Here is a 21,402-nt window from a genome sequence, read left to right as displayed (position 1 = left end):
TCACCATCGAGGTTAGGAGTATTTGCCACTAGCCCCTTCATGGATATGTTTTGAGCTTTAGGATAAAGAACCAAAATATGTTTGTTTTACAATTTTCCTATGTGAATATTACTATGTGATGCTAGGCAGAGAATGTTACATTTAGAATTTTTTTAATTTACAAAAGTTCCTCTGTATTCTAAAATTAACCTTTACTTTAAGTTCAGTGTTAAATCTGGAAAGATATAATCTAATACCTTCATCAGTTTATTACAAATATTCTAAATCTCATAATTATGAACAGAATTATTTTCCCACTATCAAATATTTTTAATAAAATGAAAATATAATCCACAGAAGCAAGTGACAATTCTGGAGGAAGTGGGGCAAGTTTGTAAAAAGTTATAAATGTAGTATAAATGATTTTATTATTTCATAGTCTTGATTTCTGTGGAATGGAAAACCTAATAAGCATGGAAAAATAAATGTCTCATTAAATATCCCCAGATTTATCCTTGGATCCTAGCTTATTTTTTGGATTATGTAACAAAGAAAGGTCTTAAGTTCTACTATATTTGTGTTCTATGCACGTCATTTTTCAGAAAATGTTGTTATAAATTGAGCTGTTGATTATGACATACTTGCTTTTATTGTGGGGATTCCCCTCCCCGCTCTCTCCCAACACACACCCACTACATCATGTATTATGGTCAAACATAAAGTAACTTAAATATTTCTCTAAGTCTTTAACATTAACTTAATAGTGCTTTCAGGCTATTATAGCCCCAAATCTGATATTTGTGCCATACTCAAATGAGAGCTCTTCCTTTCATATTATTTTTGCTGTCTTTCTTAAATAGTATAGAGTAACTGAAGAACTTGCTCTTACTTGAGGCGTTGCATAAATGCTTTATGTTGATTGGTTTATTCCTTTCAAGCTTCTTGATAATTAAGTTATTGGTTAATCACTTCTTAATCCTCTTACTAAAATTTCTTCTGGAAATATATTTGTATTGGTACAAATTACATCTTTTATATTGTTGAGATAATTAGGTCTGGGAAAATAAAGAAATATTGAGGGTTTAAGGTATTCTGATTGTTACTTGGTAACTCTAAATAGGTATCTGAACTATTTTTATTAGAAAATTGTGGGAGCTTTAAATGGCAGTGATTAAATTTTTATCTCTTAACAAAATTCATAGTTTTGACTTTAAGAACTTTGAATTGAAAGGGAGCATTAAAGTAATCTTCCTTAATTTAAAATCCATTTAACAGATTCGTTGTATCCTAATAAAAAATGTATTACCATTCTATAATGGCAAACAAGAAACATTTTATGAAACCAAACAGAAAACAGTCAAAACAAATGCTCTGAAGGTTTTTTTTGAAATTAAAATTGAAATACAAAGGTAGAAGACTGGACAATCTGATTTGCTTTGCTTATTTGCAACACCATTTGACGAATTTTAAATTTAAATGATTAATTAAATTATGTTGCAACAGAAAACTTTAAGAGCTCTTTATGTAACTTAATACAATGCTATTTGAGATTGCCAGCAAACTCTTAAAACTCCTGGACACTGGCTTTCCTCTCTTCTGGCTTCCCTCCTAGTCATGTCTTGGCTACTGTCCAGAGCTGACAACTTTCACCCAGGAGCACAGGGAGATTTGTCTAGGATAAGAAGGATTTTTGAGCCATCCTACATTTTCACATCCAGATGGGCAAGGAGGAGGGGGGCAATATCATTGTACATACTTGGGTGATGTCATTATACCATACATACACCATAAGCATTAATTTACCCAGATTGGTGAATTCTGAATGTCCTTACTGAAATGTTCCATATTGGAAACTGTATTGTAACAACTTCAAAATTAATGCAAAGATTATGTTCAAATTTAAGTAATTGATGTACGAATACCTCTACTTGTCCATTTCTATCTATTAATATACCGAAGACCAAAGGGGTTTTACATCTTGGCTAATAACATAAAAACACTTCAAATCTGTCAAGATGAGAATGTGGATGTTCCCAGATTCAAGGCCTGTCCTCAGATCATTATGCTAAAGCTTTCTGAACACTGCTGGTTATATTATGACAATTTATTATCCATAGTGTATTCCTGCTAAAGTGAATTGTGATTATTATGTTTTTATGGGTTTTTTAAGCTGTTAATTTTAGATTCTTCTAAGTAAATTCACCTGCTTTTATCTAAAAGACTGTTTAGTATTAATATTATTATTTGAAAGACCTTTTGACAAGAATGGTTTTAAGGTAAGATTACATCAATAGATCATATTGGTTATGAAGCTTGGAGGTGCAGAAGTAATCTGTAACAATTTTTTTAACTTTTTAAAACACATGTAAGTTTATAAGCCCAAATGTCTTTTATGCTCCTACACATAACTAGGAGGTTGAATAAGTTTATAGTAAATATAAACATTTTCTCAGTCAGAACCTTAGATGTTATTCTTATATAATTTCCTTTGCTTTTTATTCTATAAGTGTTTTTCAGATATCCCCACAACTTTCACAATTAATCTGGTCTGCCACATTATGCAAACAATTTTGCAAAATAAACGTGCAGAAAGCAGTAAGATCACTGTGAAACTATATAACTAATTTTGTGGTAATAGTATGATTAGAAGTTATTCTTATTCTATGAAAGTTTTTTCAATAGACTTTAGTTTATGATTAATAACTATGATGCAAACCTGTGAAACTCAGAAATAAATGAAATACATGAATGAGTTTCTGGAAAATTTTGAAATCTAGGCTGTACATATTTTTTACTTAGAATTCACTAGTTTTCCCTTTTGAAGTGGATAACTGATTTTTTTAAGTCTCCCACAAACTACCTTTAAAAGACTTATGAAGTTGATAAACATAATAGGATATAAAATGGTTTATTAGTAAATGTTAAGATTAAATGAAAGAAGCAAATCCTCTTTGAAATAAGCAAATGTCAGGTTGACAATTTAAATACACAGTACCTTGCTTATGTACTCTCAGAATGGAAATTTATCTCATCTTTAAACCTTGTAATTTCTATTATTCATATAATTGAGAAAGTCCTAGTTTATATCACTTAAATCTTGAATAGATGAGTTCTAACAAAAATTAACTTGTATCATTTTAGATTCAGATATTTAGATACAAAGGCTTAGTCTTTTATTTATAGATAAAAGGAAATCTGACCTTTTGATTAAGAAATATTGTCAGTAGCCTTTATAAATGCCTGTTCATCTGAGGGTCCATGACAGGAGTACTCTTCCCAGTTGAGTTTATCCTAAAAATGAAATGATAAGAGCCTGCTGGTTATTATCCATGATTCTTCTTAATGGGGGAACCACATGGTTATTCTTCATCTCCCACTTGTTCTCACCCTTTACTATCAACCCAGCCACACCCCACCCCCACCCCAACATTGTTCAATACTCAGCACAATGAATCATTTTCAAGTTGACTCATTGTGAACTGTATCCCAGCTGTTGGAATGTCTGGCAGACATTTTTGTTTGGGTGAAGAATAACTGGCTGAAACCCAACCTGGATGAGTTTGATATAATGGTCTTTGGCTAAAGAAATATTGAGAGGAACATGTTTATGGCCTCTGAAGCCCCTGTTATTCCTGGAGTAGGACCATCCCCTGTGGCACAGAACTGAAAGTAAGGAATCAATCTGGATTATTTTCTCCCCATTGAATGAAAAATTGCCTTAGAAAAAATAGGCATTTCCAAATTATGTTTTTCTATACTTAGTGTGCCCATGTGATTGAACATATTAAAGACAATTAAGAATAATTATTTTTACTAATTCTTTTTAACAACACTGATCCAAAGGCTGAAACATTCTTTATATAATGCGGAAACATTCTTTATATAACACACATTCCAACTTATGAAGGAGTTTCAAATACTGCCCTAGGTGTGAGTTAACCAGTCATTTCAACAGAATGTTTGGTGACACAGGCTACTATGTGTTTCATAATACCAAGTCAGGTAACATTGACCAGCCCTCTTTAATTTTCCATTCTTATGCCATCTTTGTAAAGGGACTTAAGAAGCAAGAATATTAGTAAGCTCAGTTGTAATCATGTTTCCAGAAAATGAAAATCTCCTCTTATATTTGACCTCTTTCTAACAGGGGATATAGCAGGCTGATAAATTTTCTTGACTGTTTTGTATTTCCCATTCTCTTCTTCAAAGATTAGTTTTAAACTGGTGAGCATTACCATTGTATAAAACGAGAGTTTCAAAATTGCAAAATTTTACAAAAAAAAATTTCAACTTATCTAGATCTGCTAAGCAAAAAATTGTCTAAGACATCATAGCATATAATCACAGTTTTCTGATCTACCACTCTGTCAGGGGCTAAAAGGAATACTCGATTTCCAGTAATTAAAGAATTAAAAAAAAATCCCTACCAGATATTTGATTATTATATTTTTATAGCCAGGAGATTCTCAGTATTTTAGAACTTTTACTACTTAATAACTGGACATACTATGTTTGTAAACATATTAACCTATTGTTTTGATCTGGCAAAATGTGACATTTATTAAAATGTATTTAGCAGTATTTCAGTTCATCTCAGATTGTGTCGACAAATAAAGGATAGGCTACTGGTCTAAATGTTAGTCATCTACCATCTTTTCTTTCCCTTTATTATTATCCCAGAGCCAAGTGGCAGCATCTGGAAAGAGAAAACAGAAGACTCCATAGCTAGCCATGTTGCAGTCTCTTAGCTGGTCCTTTCCCTGTTTCTAATATGTCACAGAGGACCTCAGCTGTTACAGGGCTGGGACCTTGTCCCAGCTGACAGACGACAGTGAGACTCTTGCCCTATACTTTATGCTGTACCATCTACTGCTTTTTAATCCTGCTGTCTGACAGATTTTCCAATGGGCATTGAATGAAGTAATTTGAAAAATAATCATGTATGAGAATAAAGGTAGTCCTGTTCCCTAATACAAGTGAAAAATAATCAATTTATGTTCTCTACCAGAACTAATCAATTTATATCTTCTACCAATTTATGTTTTCCCTTCAGTTCTTCAAATTAGAATAGCGTGACTACATGGGCCAGCATTTTCAGTTAAGGGCATATTTCCATCCAGTTTTCTGCCTATAGTAGCTTTAACTTTTAAGGTATTTCTCTGTTGATAGTCTATCTCTACTACAGTTTTTCATGAGATGGCATAGTGATATTTTACAGATATTATATTATTAACATAACATTTAACGTTACTGTTTTGTTTCCATGTTTTGCAGAATAAAGCCATTATTGCCCGTGTCACAAACTTGTCAGATATAGTAATTGGTCTGGAATCATTTATTGGTTCTGAGAGAGAAACTAATCCATTGTATAAGGATTATCATGGTAAGTAGAACCTTCATAATGAGAAGAGCATGAGCAGGCTGCTTTTAGGTTACCTGGAAGCATCCTGTTCAGTCCAAATGTATACAGTCAAGGAGTATAAATTTTACAATACACCTATTAAATGTTTTCCATTCCTGTCCAGTCTTCCATGGCAGCTTATTACCCAACTACATTAAGACTATAGACTATAATAACTGAAAGGAGTCAAACCCAAGTATTAAGGCATGGCTGAATCAGTTGTATATTTTGTTGTCCTAGTGTCTTAGGGTAGCCGTGTAATCAGTCACACTTACTAGCCATGTTTGAAATAAATACCGTATTCTAATAATGACAGTTTTCTAAAGCAGTTTATACTTTACAAAGCGTAGCCGTATAATAAGATACATACTGGATTATATTTACAGATTCCTAGTCAATTACATTTTCAGAAAGAGAAGATCTTTCATTATATTTGAACTTTTCTCTGTTTACTCATTTTCTTGTTAGTTTGAGTTATGAATTATAAAATATTGCCACCTTGAAATAAACACAGGTGAATTCATCAGACTTTCTACTTTTTTTTTTTTACTTTTAGTAATATTGTAGTCATTTGGTTAATTTGGGGATTCTTTTTAATAAAGAGTCTTATGTAGAACTATATGAATAGTAAAAATGTAGTAGTTAGGTCTAAGTATTATAGGTCTAAACCAAATATAGAATGCAGTGAATAACAGATTTTTACCTATTATTCTTAGTATATACAAATTATTGCTACCATTATTATGGAGCTACCATACTTCTATGGAAACCTCTAAAGACTGAGTATAGCTTCTTTGAAGCCTGCTACCAGATTTTATAAGACAAGTATTATGAGCTTATGCATTTTGTAAAATATTTTATGTTCTGAAAAATATTATTTTGATTAAAGTATTTCAAAGGTTGAAAGGCTATGATTCTTTGTGCAAAAATCTCTGAATTGATAAATTATTTTCCACACAGTAATGAGTGGTTCTAAAGACTAGTATGCTTTCTGTTAATAAGGAGGACCTGATTATGAAATTATTAATTTATTCTATAAGGTCTCTTGATAGCTAAGCAAGCACATTTAAGGTTAAAATAAGAAATGTGCAAATAAAAGTGTGGTGTGCCTATTTCTAATAGATATATTTTACTAAATAATATGTATGAGATAGTCTTAATTTGTAGCTAAAAGCTGTCTTCTTGAAACACCTTTTACATTTTTTTAAGTTTGAAAAATTGTCAGGTATTTTAGTTAATTATTTTTGAAGAGGCCATTTCTCAAGCTAAGTACCTTTAAAGGTTTAAGCTAAGACTAATAGATGCATTATTAAGCATTTAAACATACTTACAAAACCTTGTACTAGAGAAGCAGTTCTATAAGTAAGATTTGTCTCTTTGTTCAAATCTGTAATTTGCCTTTCCTCCCCATGTTTTGGATCAGTGTCCTCGGGATGTTAATTTTTAAATATGAGCTGAGTCAGGCAGAAAGATGTAGTGAAGAACCTTCCATGTCTTCATCTGTGGGAAATGACCCCTAGTTTAGTCAGAAACTACATTAGGCTGCACAAAAGCCATCCAGTGCCCTTGTCAGAAAAAATTAGCAAGTGTTTCTATTGACAAGAGGCCAAAGCTCATGGTTTACCTAGCACTGTTGCAAAGCTTATAGCAGCTACATAAAGGTCTAACATGCCATAGATATGAGTGTCTTGGGATGGCATAGGGGTTAACGTTTGGTCCTAGAGTATACCCTGAAATGTAGTTTTCTTCAATGGTTTGTTCAAGTCATTAATAAGGTACAAAATGAAATACTTTTCATGAGTGCTTCACTGGTTATCAGTAACCTATAAGCCTTGTTTTGCTGGCTGCTTAGTGGTGCATTTAATAAAATAAAGATCACTCAGTGGTGCCGTGGGCAGCATGCAAGGTGATAGCCATATTTGCTTACTGTAAATACAAGAGAAAATCACACACAAACCGGCTGTAGTTTTGACAAGTATTAAGATCCCTCTTTACATCTGTACTTCTGTACCAAAGTGCAATTAGTTTTCGTCGCACAAGGATTTCTGTTTATCTTATTCTGCTTGATTACTTGAGTATAATCACACCATTTGCTTCATTGCTCCTGGTAGTAAGCTCCAGTTTTAAAAGAGGAGGATGCTTGTGTGTAAATTTACAGGATTCTGCTGTAAGACTATTTAATTTATGCATCCGATGACAATGTTTAATTTTTTTTTCTTTTAATTTCCTTTCCACAAGGCTTGATTCATATACGGCAGATTCCTCGGCTTAATAACTTGATCTGTGATGAATCAGATGTCAAAGACTTAGCTTTTAAATTAAAAAGGAAGCTGTTCACTATTGAGGTAAGAGAATTTTTATGTTTTAGTTTACAGTCTTGAGGTAAAGTTATTTTTAACTTATTTTTACTTTATTTTATTTTTATTTTCACTTATTTAATGAAATTCTTAGTACATGTTTTATGCTAAATATTATTAAGTTCTTCTGATATAACAGAATAATTTTTTAGACTATTGTTTTATTTTTACAATATATCAAGTATGGCAAAGATGATTTTCTTTTGAATATCTATTAAAAGTAAGCTCCAAACTTACATGATAAATATGATATGCATATTTCCATGGCTTTCAAAAGCATATTTAATTAAATGTTAATGAGCTGTGCTTACTTGCGTGTGGAATGTGAATGCTACCCATAATTGTCTGTGGCTAAGAGGATTCTTATCTACATTTTAAAAGCGTTTTTCTTTACTATTAGTGAAATTACCTTTCCTCGTGTGGAACTAAACAAATTATAATTTACCCTAGTGTCTTTAAGTACATTTTCTAAGACACTGCAACTTTTTTTGTGACCCTTACGTAAGCAATGGTGGCAGAAAGTAGTAGGACAAAAGATTTATTTCAACTTAATCTTGCTAAAGAGCAAGTGAACAAAGAACTATTAAGCAATTAGAATTGATGTATTTATTAATGAAGTAAATGCTTAGAGAGAGATGGCTTTTGGGTGATGTGATAGTTATCAGTATAGTCGGCACAATTTTTTTTTAACAAAGACATAAAACAGCCAAGCAGCCTTGACAAACCATTTTGTTTAATCTCTTTTCAAATGAAAAGCTCCTAAGCAGGCCACTTGTCTTAACTGCTTGAAACCATAAAAAGAGAGAATTGCCACCAATAAATTAGCATATTTTTAACTTCATCACCAAATGATGGTCAATGTGGCTTGGCACTGCTTTGGTGTTTGGGACTTCACCCTTAAGTGACCACTTTGGCCCTTTTTTGACCCTCTGCCCTCTTTAAGCTGGCCACTTGATAAGGTAACTTAATGGTTCTCTCTCTTTTTCTCTTTCCCTTCACATTTGCAAGTAGCACTAACCTATAAATCATTGTAAGGGCCCTATCCAGTGACAAATTAATGTGCCCTCCTCCTAATTAATGGTCATCAATGTCCTTAATTATCTAATCCTATTGAGAGCAGTTAATAGTTAATCAGGCAGCCAGTTCTTCAAGCAGGTCATCTCTGCAGGAGTGTTAGAAGTTTCTCATCTGGGGACACTCCCTTCAAAAGCCACTTAAAGCCAAAAGAGCGAGAGTGTAGAAATGGTGATTCTTGAGCTAATTTGCTTTAGTTCTCAAAAGAAACCATTGAAGTGGAACCCAACACTGTAATTGTTCAAACATTGTTTCAGCTTTTCTGACAGAATACTGAGTAATGTACCATAATATTGCTTCAAACTTTGAGAAAGATACAGTTATAGTTTAGTGTCACAAGGAAAGCATGCTTATCATTTTCTTCTGAGTTTATATTTTTAATGGAAGACGTAAGTTTTTTCTCTCCATGTGGCACCTTTTCCCCAAAATCAGTATTCTAACAACAACATCTGAGATATCATTTCTATTACCATACAAACTAAGCAAGATGATTCCCCTGTGAAAGTAAATATTGTACCCAGAGAAGAAAGTAGTACAGTAATGTGAATCATGTTTATGATTTATCTTTCTCTGTCTCATTGAGTCTTATTGGGAATTGAGGGAAAGAGAAAAATAAAGAACTTACATGATGTCAAGTGGGACCTCTCCTGTCAGAGAGGTCTCTCAGAGGAGAGGTCCCACTTTAGGTTCTAATAGTAACTGCACTTCACCATCAGAGCTGATGAAAGATCTTTTATTAACCACACAGGTTTCTGTTTCATTTTCTCTCTTGTTCCCACTATGCTAAACTAAGAATCATTGTAATTGGTCAACCTGTGGTTTAGAAGCAATGTTTGAAAACAAAACACAAATAGACTGTTGTTTCTTAAAATTCTATATAATCAAACTCGGTACCTTTTTGGCTAATAACCTAATCACTTAAGGTTTTTTTGAGTTTTTTTGTTATTTTAATATAAATATATGCATTCTAAATGACTTATTTACTTATGCCATAATATTCAATTTAGTGATTAGAAAAAATAAAAACTAAGGAATCAAACAAACCAAACAGAAGTACATATATAGGTATAATTAGAATACAATAAAATCATGTGGTTCACCTAAAATGTTTTAAATGTAGTATCGTACATTCTAAAATGCATATCCAAACAGATAGTAAGTCTTGTTAATATATTAAAGAAACTAGAAACAGGAGTAGAAATGACTTGAAAGTAACTAGTTCAAGGATTCCTTTATTGAGGGTAAAATCATCGAGCAAATGCTACTGTTTTAATACTCACAACAAATAAATGTTCTTTTTAAATGTCCTGATAGTTTTTTAAAAATAAAATATAACCTTGCTAGCCTGTAAAGTCTGAGACTAAAATATACAGTCTGTTGAATCTGAGTCTTACTTTTAGAAGTGAAAGATAGTTGAATCTGACATTGAATCAGGCATTGAATCAGAGTCTCACTTTCAGAAGTGAAAGGTAGTTTAGCAGGGAAAGCCAAAATAACATTTCCAATTCCACAGGCAAATTTGTTACGTGTTGGAATTTACTGTCAGTCACATGTCTCAAAAGGGGGCAAGGTTGGAAACATGGGGCAAAAGAAGCAGGCAAGCACTCTCATCTCTATTTTTAGGGCACCTTTTTGATTTGTTAAGTCATTGCCCTTTATATGTATGAAAACTGATTATCTTTTTACTAGCAGCTACCAAGGGCCTCTAACAGGTAGAGCAACTTTAACTCATAATCTCTAATTTCTTTGAGTGATTTGGAGAAAGCAAAGGAATATTTCTTCCTTCTCAGAGTATGTGTTGGTATTGTCCAGATTCAAGTGAAAATATTTATCTAATCAGAGTAAAAATTTTTGCTAATACCTGTAACTACAAAGCTCTATAAATTAGCCCCTCTACAAAAACTGTAGCAGAATCACATCCATATTAATTGCACTGAAATCCTGACACGCATTCTAGATAAGTAAAAGTGAAAGTTTAAACTGTGATTTCAGGTTAAAAGAAATCGCTTTCCAATTCTTTGAAAATTGATGATTCTTATAAGCAATACATAGTATGGCATATGTGATTAACCATTATATACTACTTACTCCTTGATCTTAACCAGATCAAATTTACCTAACCTTGCCTAACCTCCATTTAATCACAGCAAACATTTGTTGAGCCTTTGTTAAGTAGCAAGTACTATACTAACTTATTTATACTTTTATGTAGTGTTTAAACATTTTAAACAAAAGCTTTACTAAGATATAATCATAGATTCAATACACATAAATGATGTGTTTTTCGTCTTCATATCTAAGAATCAAGAACAGGGTTATTTACTTAATAGGTATAAAATCTTTGCTTAAATGTATATAATATAGATAAATTATGAATGGGCTTTTTAAAATAGTGCAAATAATACAGCTATAAATATGATATAAGCTCCACCAGTCAAGTGACCTGTACACACTGTCTTCTTAGTTATGTGTAAGATAACTTGAATACATAGCATCACTTCCAAGCTAAAATAACTGGTTAAACTTGCATTTCTTAGCTTCTGTAATTTTTACTTCTTTAATATCAGGCTATCATTAACCAATTTTTTCTTTAGTAATTATGATGTAATTGTAGTACATAAACAAGTAAGATTTGGCAGAATTTGAAATGTGGCTGCATATTTGATGACATAAATGCAACATTTTCACTTGCACTTAATAATATTTTGCTATTTTGATTTTATATTTTCAGCTCGATCATATTGTAGCACATTCTAGTCATAAAATTAATATAAATGATAATAATGTATTATTACATTAGTTGCACCATCCATTAAGGTTTTCACAAAGAGAGTTTCCACTTTGGTCATGGGACAGTTTTCCAGCTCAAAGATTCAGTGTTTCTAAGTTCAAGTCAGAGAGTACAGTAACTGGATTAACATTTAAATATACAGAAGACTTACAGTATTTACTACAAATTTTCAATATAAAGATTAACACTACTTGTGTAGGCTGTAATTGGTCCAAAAAATAGCAATTATCATAAATAGTGTATCTTTGTGGGCCTCATAAACTAAATGAATATTGAGAGTAGAGAATGTCAAAGTAAATCATGTTTACTCGAGGTTGTCTTATCATACTTTGTCCCTAATTCAGAATAGGACCTCAGTACCTCTCCAGTCACCAAGAACTTATTCTCAACAAAATAATTGACCAATCTAGTTTTTATTAGGTAGCTATTATTTTTGATATACTCATGTAATAGATTTATTCTCAAGTATTAAGACTAGAATAGAACCAATATAAATTAGATTTATAATTATATTGCGATATAACTTGGTACTATTCAGTAGGATTATTCAATAGGATTATTATTTACATATTGGAAAAGCATAAACTCTTACAAACTAAGGAGTGCTAGTGGCTATGATAATGTGTAATAATTTGGAGTGTTTCATGATATCTTTGGTCCTAGGTTTACTTTATTCCCTATGCTTATTTTCAGCAGCCTTTCCAGTTTTTAAATGAGAAGTAGAACGTTGAATATGTTTACTGTATCTAGAGATGAGGAGAGGGATGATTAACTTGCTTGTCAACTCACAATTATGTTACTAAAATAAAATAATGGAAATATAAATGTCTGGCTTGGGAGCCTTATTAAGTTGTAGCATCATGGGCTGTAGTCCAATATACTACAAATATTGTTTGTTATTTCAACTAACTTTTATTCCTAGATACACTGCAGCTAGCAGAAAGAAAAAAAAAAATCAAAGTTTAATATAGGCATCTATTCATTTAGATTAAATCACTTGTCAAAAATAAACCCAAATTAACGTTTTTTAACAATGGAAATGTAATTTTTTTACATGTGTACATTTTGATATATTCATTATATTATCTCTCATATTTATGTTTTTATTCTCTAGTGATATCAGTATATAATAGCATTACATAGGTTTCACAGAATCTCCAGAAGTTGGTTTAATACTTACTATACTTTCTATATTTCACATGCCATAGTTAACCTATCAAAAGTGCATACCACCTTAAGGAGAACACAGTTTTCAGAATCTGTCTAATCCTATTTCTTCCCACTTTGGAATCTTAATTAGAAAAGATAAAAAAAAAATCATTTAACTAAATTATTGTCTTGAATCTGTAGCAAAAGGTATAATCCGCAATTGGGCCAATTAGTGAACCCCATAGTTAGCTATGCTGCAGCAAACAATTTGATTAGATCTGACACCATCCTAGTTCCCACTGTTGTTTTGCCAGGTATGATGGTCAGACTTCAAAGAGCTTGAGGCATCAGCAGGGCAAGGTTTGGAGGCCAGCTTAGGTCCGGTTGTTAATCTCTCTGCTAAAACCACAGCAGCTCTCACACAAAACAAGCTTACACGACACAATCATGCGGTATTAAAGTTAGGGTTGAGTCATGCCAATTTCCCTTTGATTTTTTGATGATTGACCAAAGATGGCTACATGACTAGACACATGCTAAAAGTATACTGATTAGGTAAGTTCCCAAAATATTTGAAGTATTTTTTAACTTCCTATATAAATGTTGTGAAAGCTTATTCCCTTTGATCAAACCTTCCAAAGTAGTAGTACTATACTGGGGAAAAATGAGCATTTCTTACTGGCAGCCTGAATATCAAACTTTTCACTTACCACTTTATATAAATTTGTCTTTACATTAATAATTCCTTAAGGAGAATATATAAGGAAATTGTTTCTAAGTGGTAAGCTTTTGAAAAATCTATTAAGCACTTTGAAAGAAAAAACATTTTTCCCTGAGTCATTTATATTCACTGACAGTTTTTCTGAAATTTCTTTATAATTGTTTTCCACTTAAATGTTGAGTAAAGTGCCCTTCTGAGATGTGGTTGCATAAGTGTTCTTTTCTCTGCATTCTGATTTGTTGAAATATTGCAGTAATAGTGACATGTTTCCATTCTGAGAAAAGCCTAAGGCTGCTTTAGTATTATTCCGAATGATTGAAACTGCCATCTTGCTGACTTTCCCTTAGGCAGTGTAAGGCCTGTTTGCTTTTGTGTTCATTTCACATGCTTCCTGTTAGTTTGGCTGGCAGAACATCATTGCTTCATTTGGCAAGGAAGAGTAGATTCATATTTGACGGTTATATGTCTTATAGTTTCTGTATGGTCATCAACATGTAGGATATGAAACTTGTAATTAGTTATATCAAATGAATCATCTTTCTTTGAGAAATATTATCAAAATATGACACTTGACCATAATTTTTACATAAAAATCTTCATTTTATAAATTGAACTTAGGGTCTAATATTTTACATTGCACTATTTATTCATAACTACATTACTCAGGAAATTTAAGGAAAATATATTTTTGAATAATGAGATGGTTGCACGAAGCAAAGTCAAATATTTAGAATCTTACTAACAGTCTGTCATAAAGATAACATGGTTACCTGTAGTGAATGCAGTTATCTCAATTTTTAGACCAGGAGGATACAGACTCAGCATTGTCTAAGTATGCAAAGGGGAAAAGATCTCTTCTCCCTTCTTCCTAAGTTTTGCAGACATAAACATTTATATATGTGTTTTATGGTTTGGCTCCAAGAAAATTGTACTGCAGTACTTCAAAGATTTTCTTCAAGCCTTTGTAGAACTGCTGTAGCAGAATTAGTCCAGTTTACATGATACTCTCTGAAACACTTCCTTTAGTAATGTGTCATTTATAGTCTCTAAGGAAGATAGAAAAAAAGAAAACAGAAAATGATGACAAATCACAGCTATTTCATTTCCTCACTTAAATGTATATTTTAAGTTCCTAGAAAGTAAGAAGATACATTTTACTAGTATATGCTCCAAGGTACCTGTAACAGTAATACTTAGTAAATATGGTATCCTTAAACTTGTGATGTAGGTAGTTTTGCAGATACTTTTGTATCTAAAACATTTCAAGTTTAGTCCTGCCTCAGTGCCTTTGCACAGCAAATGTTCAGAATCCTCATCCCTCTGATCTTTTCAAGGCCTTTTCATGTTATTTGGATTGTAAATTAACTATCTCAACCTCCTCCTTAGAGAAGTCTGACTGGCCTGTCTGAAGTGTTCACTAAGTTACTCACCCTCATATACTGTTTGAATTCTCAGTGTAATGTATTTTATAATTGTTCATCAGTTTATTTGTTTATTTCCCTGACCTCACCACTAAAATGTAAGCTCCATAAGAGTAAGGACATAGTATGTCTTATTTGCAGCTAAATCCTCCGTATGTGTAATAGGTGCTCCATAAATATTTGTTAAATTGTGAAACTACAGTTTTTAAAGTAACTCATGCCTACCGTAAGTTTCTTTAAAAATATATATTTGGTGTCTGATTTGTTCTAGGTATTGTGTTGGGTGCTTTCATATACTTTTTTTGTTTGTTTGTTTGTTTGTTTTTTGAGACGGAGTCTTGCTCTGTGCCCAGGCTGGAGTGCAACCTCCGCCTCCTGGGTTCACGCCATTCTCCTGCCTCAGCCTCCTGAGAGTAGCTGAGACTACAGGCGCCCGCCACCACGCCCGGCTAAGTTTTTGTTGGTTTTTTTTTTTTTTTTTTTTTTTTTTTTAGTAGAGACGGGGTTTTAACATGTTAGCCAGGATGGTCTCGATCTCCTGACCTTGTGATTCGCCTGCCTCGGCCTCCCAAAGTGCTGGGATTATAGACGTGAGCCACCACGCCCGGCCCATATACATTATTATATTTAATTTTAATCCTCATAGGAACCCTTGCATACATACTATTTCACATATTTAATAAAAAGAAATAGATAGGAGTTATATAACCTTCCTTCCCAAAGTCATACATCTGTGGTTAGAGCCAGGATAAAATTCACATCTTCTGAAGCCATATGCAGAATAACAGTGGAAAGCTAACATGTTCACAAACTGTTAATTATTAATTTTAAAAAATAAGTTATATTACATATTTAACAGAGGGCTAGGACTACTGCAAGCACTTAAAGGCATTATTTCATAGACCTTACAACTACCCATATAACATTATTATCTTCACTTTACAAATGAGGAAACTTACGGTTCAGAGAGATCAAGCAACTTAACTTATCTGGAGTCACAGAACTGATGACTGGCAGAAATGACACTGAAATTGAAGCCCGTTTTATTCTAAAGCCTGTGCTCTTAACCACCAACTGTCTGCCATGCCCTAAGCTGTACTGCTATCTCGTCTTCATTACATAAGCCAGAAAGCCTCTGTCCTGAAGGATTCCTCAATAAAAAATGATTTTTTAATCTCAGAAAATGTGTTAATGTGATATATGTATATATAAATAACATTCATATTAAAAATTCTTCTGTTCCCTAGCTTGCATTTCAACTTTTTGTAAAATACATTATAACATTGTGATTGGATTAATCACAGCTTCTCCCTTATATAACATGATGTTATTTTATATATATATACACACACACACACACACACACACACACATATATATGTGTGAATACATTAGGGTAATGATATTCTATTTTTTACTTATTTCTAGTATGGTAGGTTTTTATGGAAAAATTAATTTGCAAAAAAAAAAGCTATTCTCTAAAATACTATTTACTGTTACAGGATTTCTAAATCTGAAAGAAAGTGAAAAAGTATCATATACAAAGAAATGTAGTTTTCCTTATCAACTATTTTGATATAGTCCAAAAGTATGCCAAATTTAATTACAATATATTATTATTGTACTCATTTAAGTTCTGTGTTCAGGTACTTTTACCAATATTAATTTGCTTATAGCTAATCAACCTGTTTTTATATTTTAAATTTTTCTAAGTTATTTTACATTTGTTATTTTTGGAGCATCAAAAATTATCCTGTGAGATAATCAAGGTATACACAACTTTTAATAAGGGTCTACTGAATTCCTTTTTCAAATTTCTAATTTTTTCCTCCCCTTTTATCATAACTGGTTCTAATGAAGGTTTGATTCTTTCATGTTAAGAGCTATTTTTCTCTTTTGCAAAAAATTTGATTTGCTGGAAGTTCTTTAAATACCATCTTTAAGTAAAATTAAGCAATAAATATTATGATTGTAAAATATTTTCCTCATTTATTGATGAATATGAAAAAGTTTTCTGCATTTTAGTAACATGAAGACATTATGTTCCTCATTAAGAAAATATGATGTTAAATATAAATTATTAGTTTTTAAAAGGTAGAATTGGGGAACATAATAAATAATTAAGAGAAAGTAGAATGTAATGGGAATGTCTTTAACCCAATAACTGGTAAAGCAGTTCTCTTACTTAAGTAGAAATAAAAAATTTGGCAAATTTATTACTGTCATCACTCCAAGTCACAGTGAACATTTTATAGAGTAGCCAGTTTAGGTTCTTTGTATCTGGTATCATGAAATTCACTGAACTGTTTTGTCAGGTGCTGTCAAGTCAACCCACCATTGTTGTAGAGAATCAGACTAAATCATTTTGGCATGAACCTTCCAGAAATAAGATACCCAAGATGAAGAGTTTAATGAAATTTAGTATTTGGCTTCAATTTCTTGTCAGACTGTCAAATATATATTTCATTCATTCAAAAATTTGAGTAAATCAGTTGAAATACCTGACCCTATGCTTTATTGAAAACTTGTTTCAAATATTATTGCCCAATATAAATGATATTTGGAATTTATTTGGGTGTTTTTTAAGGTATAGGATTCTTCATTGAACATTTCAAATAATAAAACTTGAAAGTACATAGTCATTTAATAAAGAGAGAGAAGTATATTTTACTACAATTAAAGTTTTCCATTATAGGCTCAGTGCAGTGGCTCACACCTGTAATCTCAGCACTTTGGGAGGCCAAGGCAGATGAATCACTTGAGGTCAGGAGTTCGAGACCAGCCTGGCCAACCAAAATACTGAAACCCCATCTCTACTAAAAATGTAAAAATTAGCTGGGCATGGTGGCAGGCGCCTGTAATCCCAGCTACTTGGGAGGCTGAGGCAGGAGAATCGCTTAAACCCAGGAGGTGGAGGTTACAGTGAGCCAAGATCGTGCCACTGCACTCCAGCCTGGGCAACAGGGCGAGACTCTGTCTCAAAAAAATAATCAATTTTGATTGAACTATCTTTGTTTCCAAAGGCTATTAAAAGCCAAGTTATATTTAATTATGTTTCTTAAGTCTTTAATTAATGAAATGTTTATTAATTTTCTGAATAATTATATGAATGAAAAAACCTTATCTTTCTGATCAATAGTTATTTAAAAGGCAATATTATAGTGTAGACTTAAATGCCTCAAACTTTTCACTTACATATTTTGATACAGGGGCTTTTTTGTTGATATTTCTGCCAAATACATAAGAAATATTTTCCCAACTTGTACCGTAGCTATGGTGTAGCATTGAAAAAGATTGTAACAAAAAGCTTCTTGGTGCAATTAAAGGTCACTTGTACATATTGTAATAGGCTACTCATTTACAAGATCTTTGTGAAGGGTCAGTGCTATAGCATGAAATGGATTGCCCTTGTTGGTTCTGTAAATAAATGGATCAACTTATCTTGTAGTCAGTAGGCAAAGGAAAAGGCTAGCACACAGTAGCTTATTAATATTTTTACAAACAAATTGCTAAAACATTGACCAAAACCAAATGCAATAGGACTATATCCTTGACATGAATAATAATAGAAAATTATTAAAATACATAATTACAGCTTTTAAGGGAAAATTGATTACACGTATATATACATGTATGTACTTTTTTTCTTTAACATATGAACCATATTTAAGTGTAGCAAAACACAACACAGTGATAGTGTTCAACTCTCCTTTACCATAAAACTAGCATGTTTCAAAACAGTTGGGGAAGTATACAGTATATCTTTTCTGTATTGAGGTTCAAAATTTGTCATGCATAAGTATGAAAAAGGAATCCAACTAGATGTGATTTATTTTAGTTATATTTCATAGCCTTTTCAGTAGTCTTAGAAAAAACATGGTGGTCCAGATAAAGTGTTAGTGATCTATTCTGAATGAATTAGTAATGATCTGTACTAAATACAAAGAAAATATTTTCTTTTAACTGTTTTAATACACTTAGATTTTGCATGTTATGTATGTATATTTGTGAGATACAAGTCATTGTTTAATCTCAAATTTTTAAAATATAATGAAATATATTTGTTCAACACTTCCTAGATTCTTCCCTCTATACTTGCATATTCAGACACAGCAACTCCCCGCCCACACACACAAACCCTTAATATTTTTTTATTGCTGTGTACTATTAAAAAAATGAAATTTCTAGTCAATCTCAAACAATACCTTATAGGATTAACAAAAGTAATTTAACAGTGGGTTTGAATCAATAATCAAATAATGATAAATTAACCTTTAAAAACCTGCAGGACTGATTGGTCTATAAAAATACTAAGGCCAAAAGCCAATCATGAAAAAAGTAGCCAAGAAGAGCGCTATTTCAGGTAATCTTTTTTGCTTTTTATTTAGCTCTTGAATATCCATTCTGTACTGTTTTGTTTGTTTTGTTTTGCCATACTTTAGTACATGGAAAACATCGTGCATTTCTTTTATAAAGTATCAAACTTTGAGAAAATGTTGTTCTTTTAGAGCATAGATGTTATGAACGTAGGTATTTTTATTCATCATTGTATCTCCTTTTCCTAGTTCATTGCCTGATCATATAGGTGCTCGTCAAATATTGCATGAATGGATAAATGAATGAATGTCCTCTTGATATTGCTCAAAACATATAAAAGGGTGTGACCATTAAAAAATTCATTTCAGTTATATGGAATAGTTTGATAGTGTGAATACAGTTTTCTGTAGATGCTTAATATACTTGTAAGGTTTTACATAAGTAAAATAACCTTCAAAAAATATCAGCTAATAATACAATGAGCTGTTATTGTTGAAAACAGTTCATGAGACTTACGAGTTACAGATGAAATAATTATGTAAAATGGAATTTTAACACATTTTGCATATTCTACACTTTTATTTAAATACACATTATCAGTAAAGTAACTGATATCACTTCCATAACAGAATCTAGGACTAATCCTTATTGAAAAATCATCCCATTGATCTCTTTATTATACACTCGAAGCTGACCAAATTCCAGTCTAGTTCTTCAGTTTGGCTTCTTCAGAATTTCCTCCTGAGAAACCATTCTGATCCAAACAGAAATTTAAATTAAGGCCAACTATATTTAGGAGAAAAGCTGTAAATTTACAGTGTGTGATTTATAACTGAATGCATTTCATTAAGATATGTTATTGACTTAATGTGTAATTCAGTCAAAAACAAAAAAGTACATGTAAAGATATTTTGGAAATGTTATCTACTCTTAGTAGTACTATAGACATGAGCAATTAATTTGGCATTCAATTATTATAACATTCCAATCATTTTATTGGAAAGGTTATTAAGCTTTTGTCCATGTAAAAGTGGGTAAGTAAAGGGCAATATTAAAGCAACTATGCCCATGTTGCAGTAGAACATGTACTTAGCAAACTATGGTCCATGGGGCAAATCCAGCTCCATGAGTTTTTTTTTTTAAATACATTTTATTGTAACAGCCATTCCTATCATTTTGTATATGGCTGTTTTCACAGTGCATCACTAAGTTGAGATCTTATGGCCTGCGAAGCCAAAAATATTTTCTGTCTCGTCATTCACAAAGAAAATGTTCTGTGAAGAAGAACCCCTACTTTAAAGAGCCACATACTTTAAAGAAAATTTACTGAGAAAGTTGTCAATTTGGTGATAATGATTTATACTCTTAAAATTAAGCTTTATTTGAAAAATAACAAACACATACAATCATTTGCTGTGTAATTTGCACTTGTAGAATTTAATGCGATGTCTTTCAGAAAATACCTAGATTTTTCAAACAGTCTGCGTTAATGTCTGTCCGAGAAAATACCTAGATTTCATAAAAGGTTAAAATTGGAAGGGAGCTTAAAGTGCTTCAAAGCCAGCTTCTCATTGTGTGCACATATTTTCTCATCCAGCCTCTCTGTAATCATGTGGAACTCACTTTCTTAGAGGCACCTCATTTCAGACTCTACCAGATTCTTTCAAATGCTAAAGCGACCTCTTAACCATTAGTACTAATTCAGTTTTCTGAAGCCACAGATAAATTGCTATTTTTGATATAATGTTACTGGATTGATAATAAATACCTAATATATGAGAAACAATTGTAATGTATAAATATATATTAGTGTTCCTTTGATTTATATTTCTTTCATAAAACATTATAAATTTAATTAACCGTTTTATGATGTTTATTGTACATTTAACTTAGAACCTTAAGCGCAACATCCTTTAAAGAAACCTTTTTTAAAATAAAGCATTAACTAGAAATGTTAAAAGTTTTGAATTCTGAAATTAAAATGCTTTATTAATTGTAGCTTCATACAATTTAAATATTAAAATTCAGTGTTTTCATTTGTAGCATGTTTGAATACACAAACGACTTCAGATTATTAAAAGTTATAAAATCAACTTTAAATGTGATATTGTTGAGTTTTTTGTTATAATCTACTTAAGATTTTTTTACTATACAGTAAATTAATCAAAATATAACATTAAACTTTTGATAAC

At 31.8% G+C, this 21,402-nt stretch overlaps 1 protein-coding gene across 3 annotated transcripts in view; it reads left to right on the top strand.

Annotated features, from left to right (window-relative positions):
• Window positions 1–21,402, top strand: part of ELP4 (elongator acetyltransferase complex subunit 4) — a 253,060-nt gene that overhangs the window by 120,528 nt on the left and 111,130 nt on the right. For 2 of the 3 annotated variants that reach the window (XM_050759052.1, XM_050759053.1), the window contains exons 8-9: window positions 5,254–5,362; window positions 7,619–7,725. In XM_050759052.1, coding sequence (XP_050615009.1) covers window positions 5,254–5,362; window positions 7,619–7,725 — 216 coding nt within the window. Of the gene's footprint in view, window positions 1–5,253; window positions 5,363–7,618; window positions 7,726–19,181; window positions 21,008–21,402 lie in introns of those variants that run through there. The other variant, XM_050759054.1, reaches the window with a different exon arrangement.

Source organism: Macaca thibetana, chromosome 14 (assembly GCF_024542745.1).
Source record: "Macaca thibetana thibetana isolate TM-01 chromosome 14, ASM2454274v1, whole genome shotgun sequence".
NCBI classification, from domain to species: domain Eukaryota; kingdom Metazoa; phylum Chordata; class Mammalia; order Primates; family Cercopithecidae; genus Macaca; species Macaca thibetana.
Note: the sequence above shows the minus strand (reverse complement) of the source record. Positions and strands in the feature narration are given on the sequence as shown.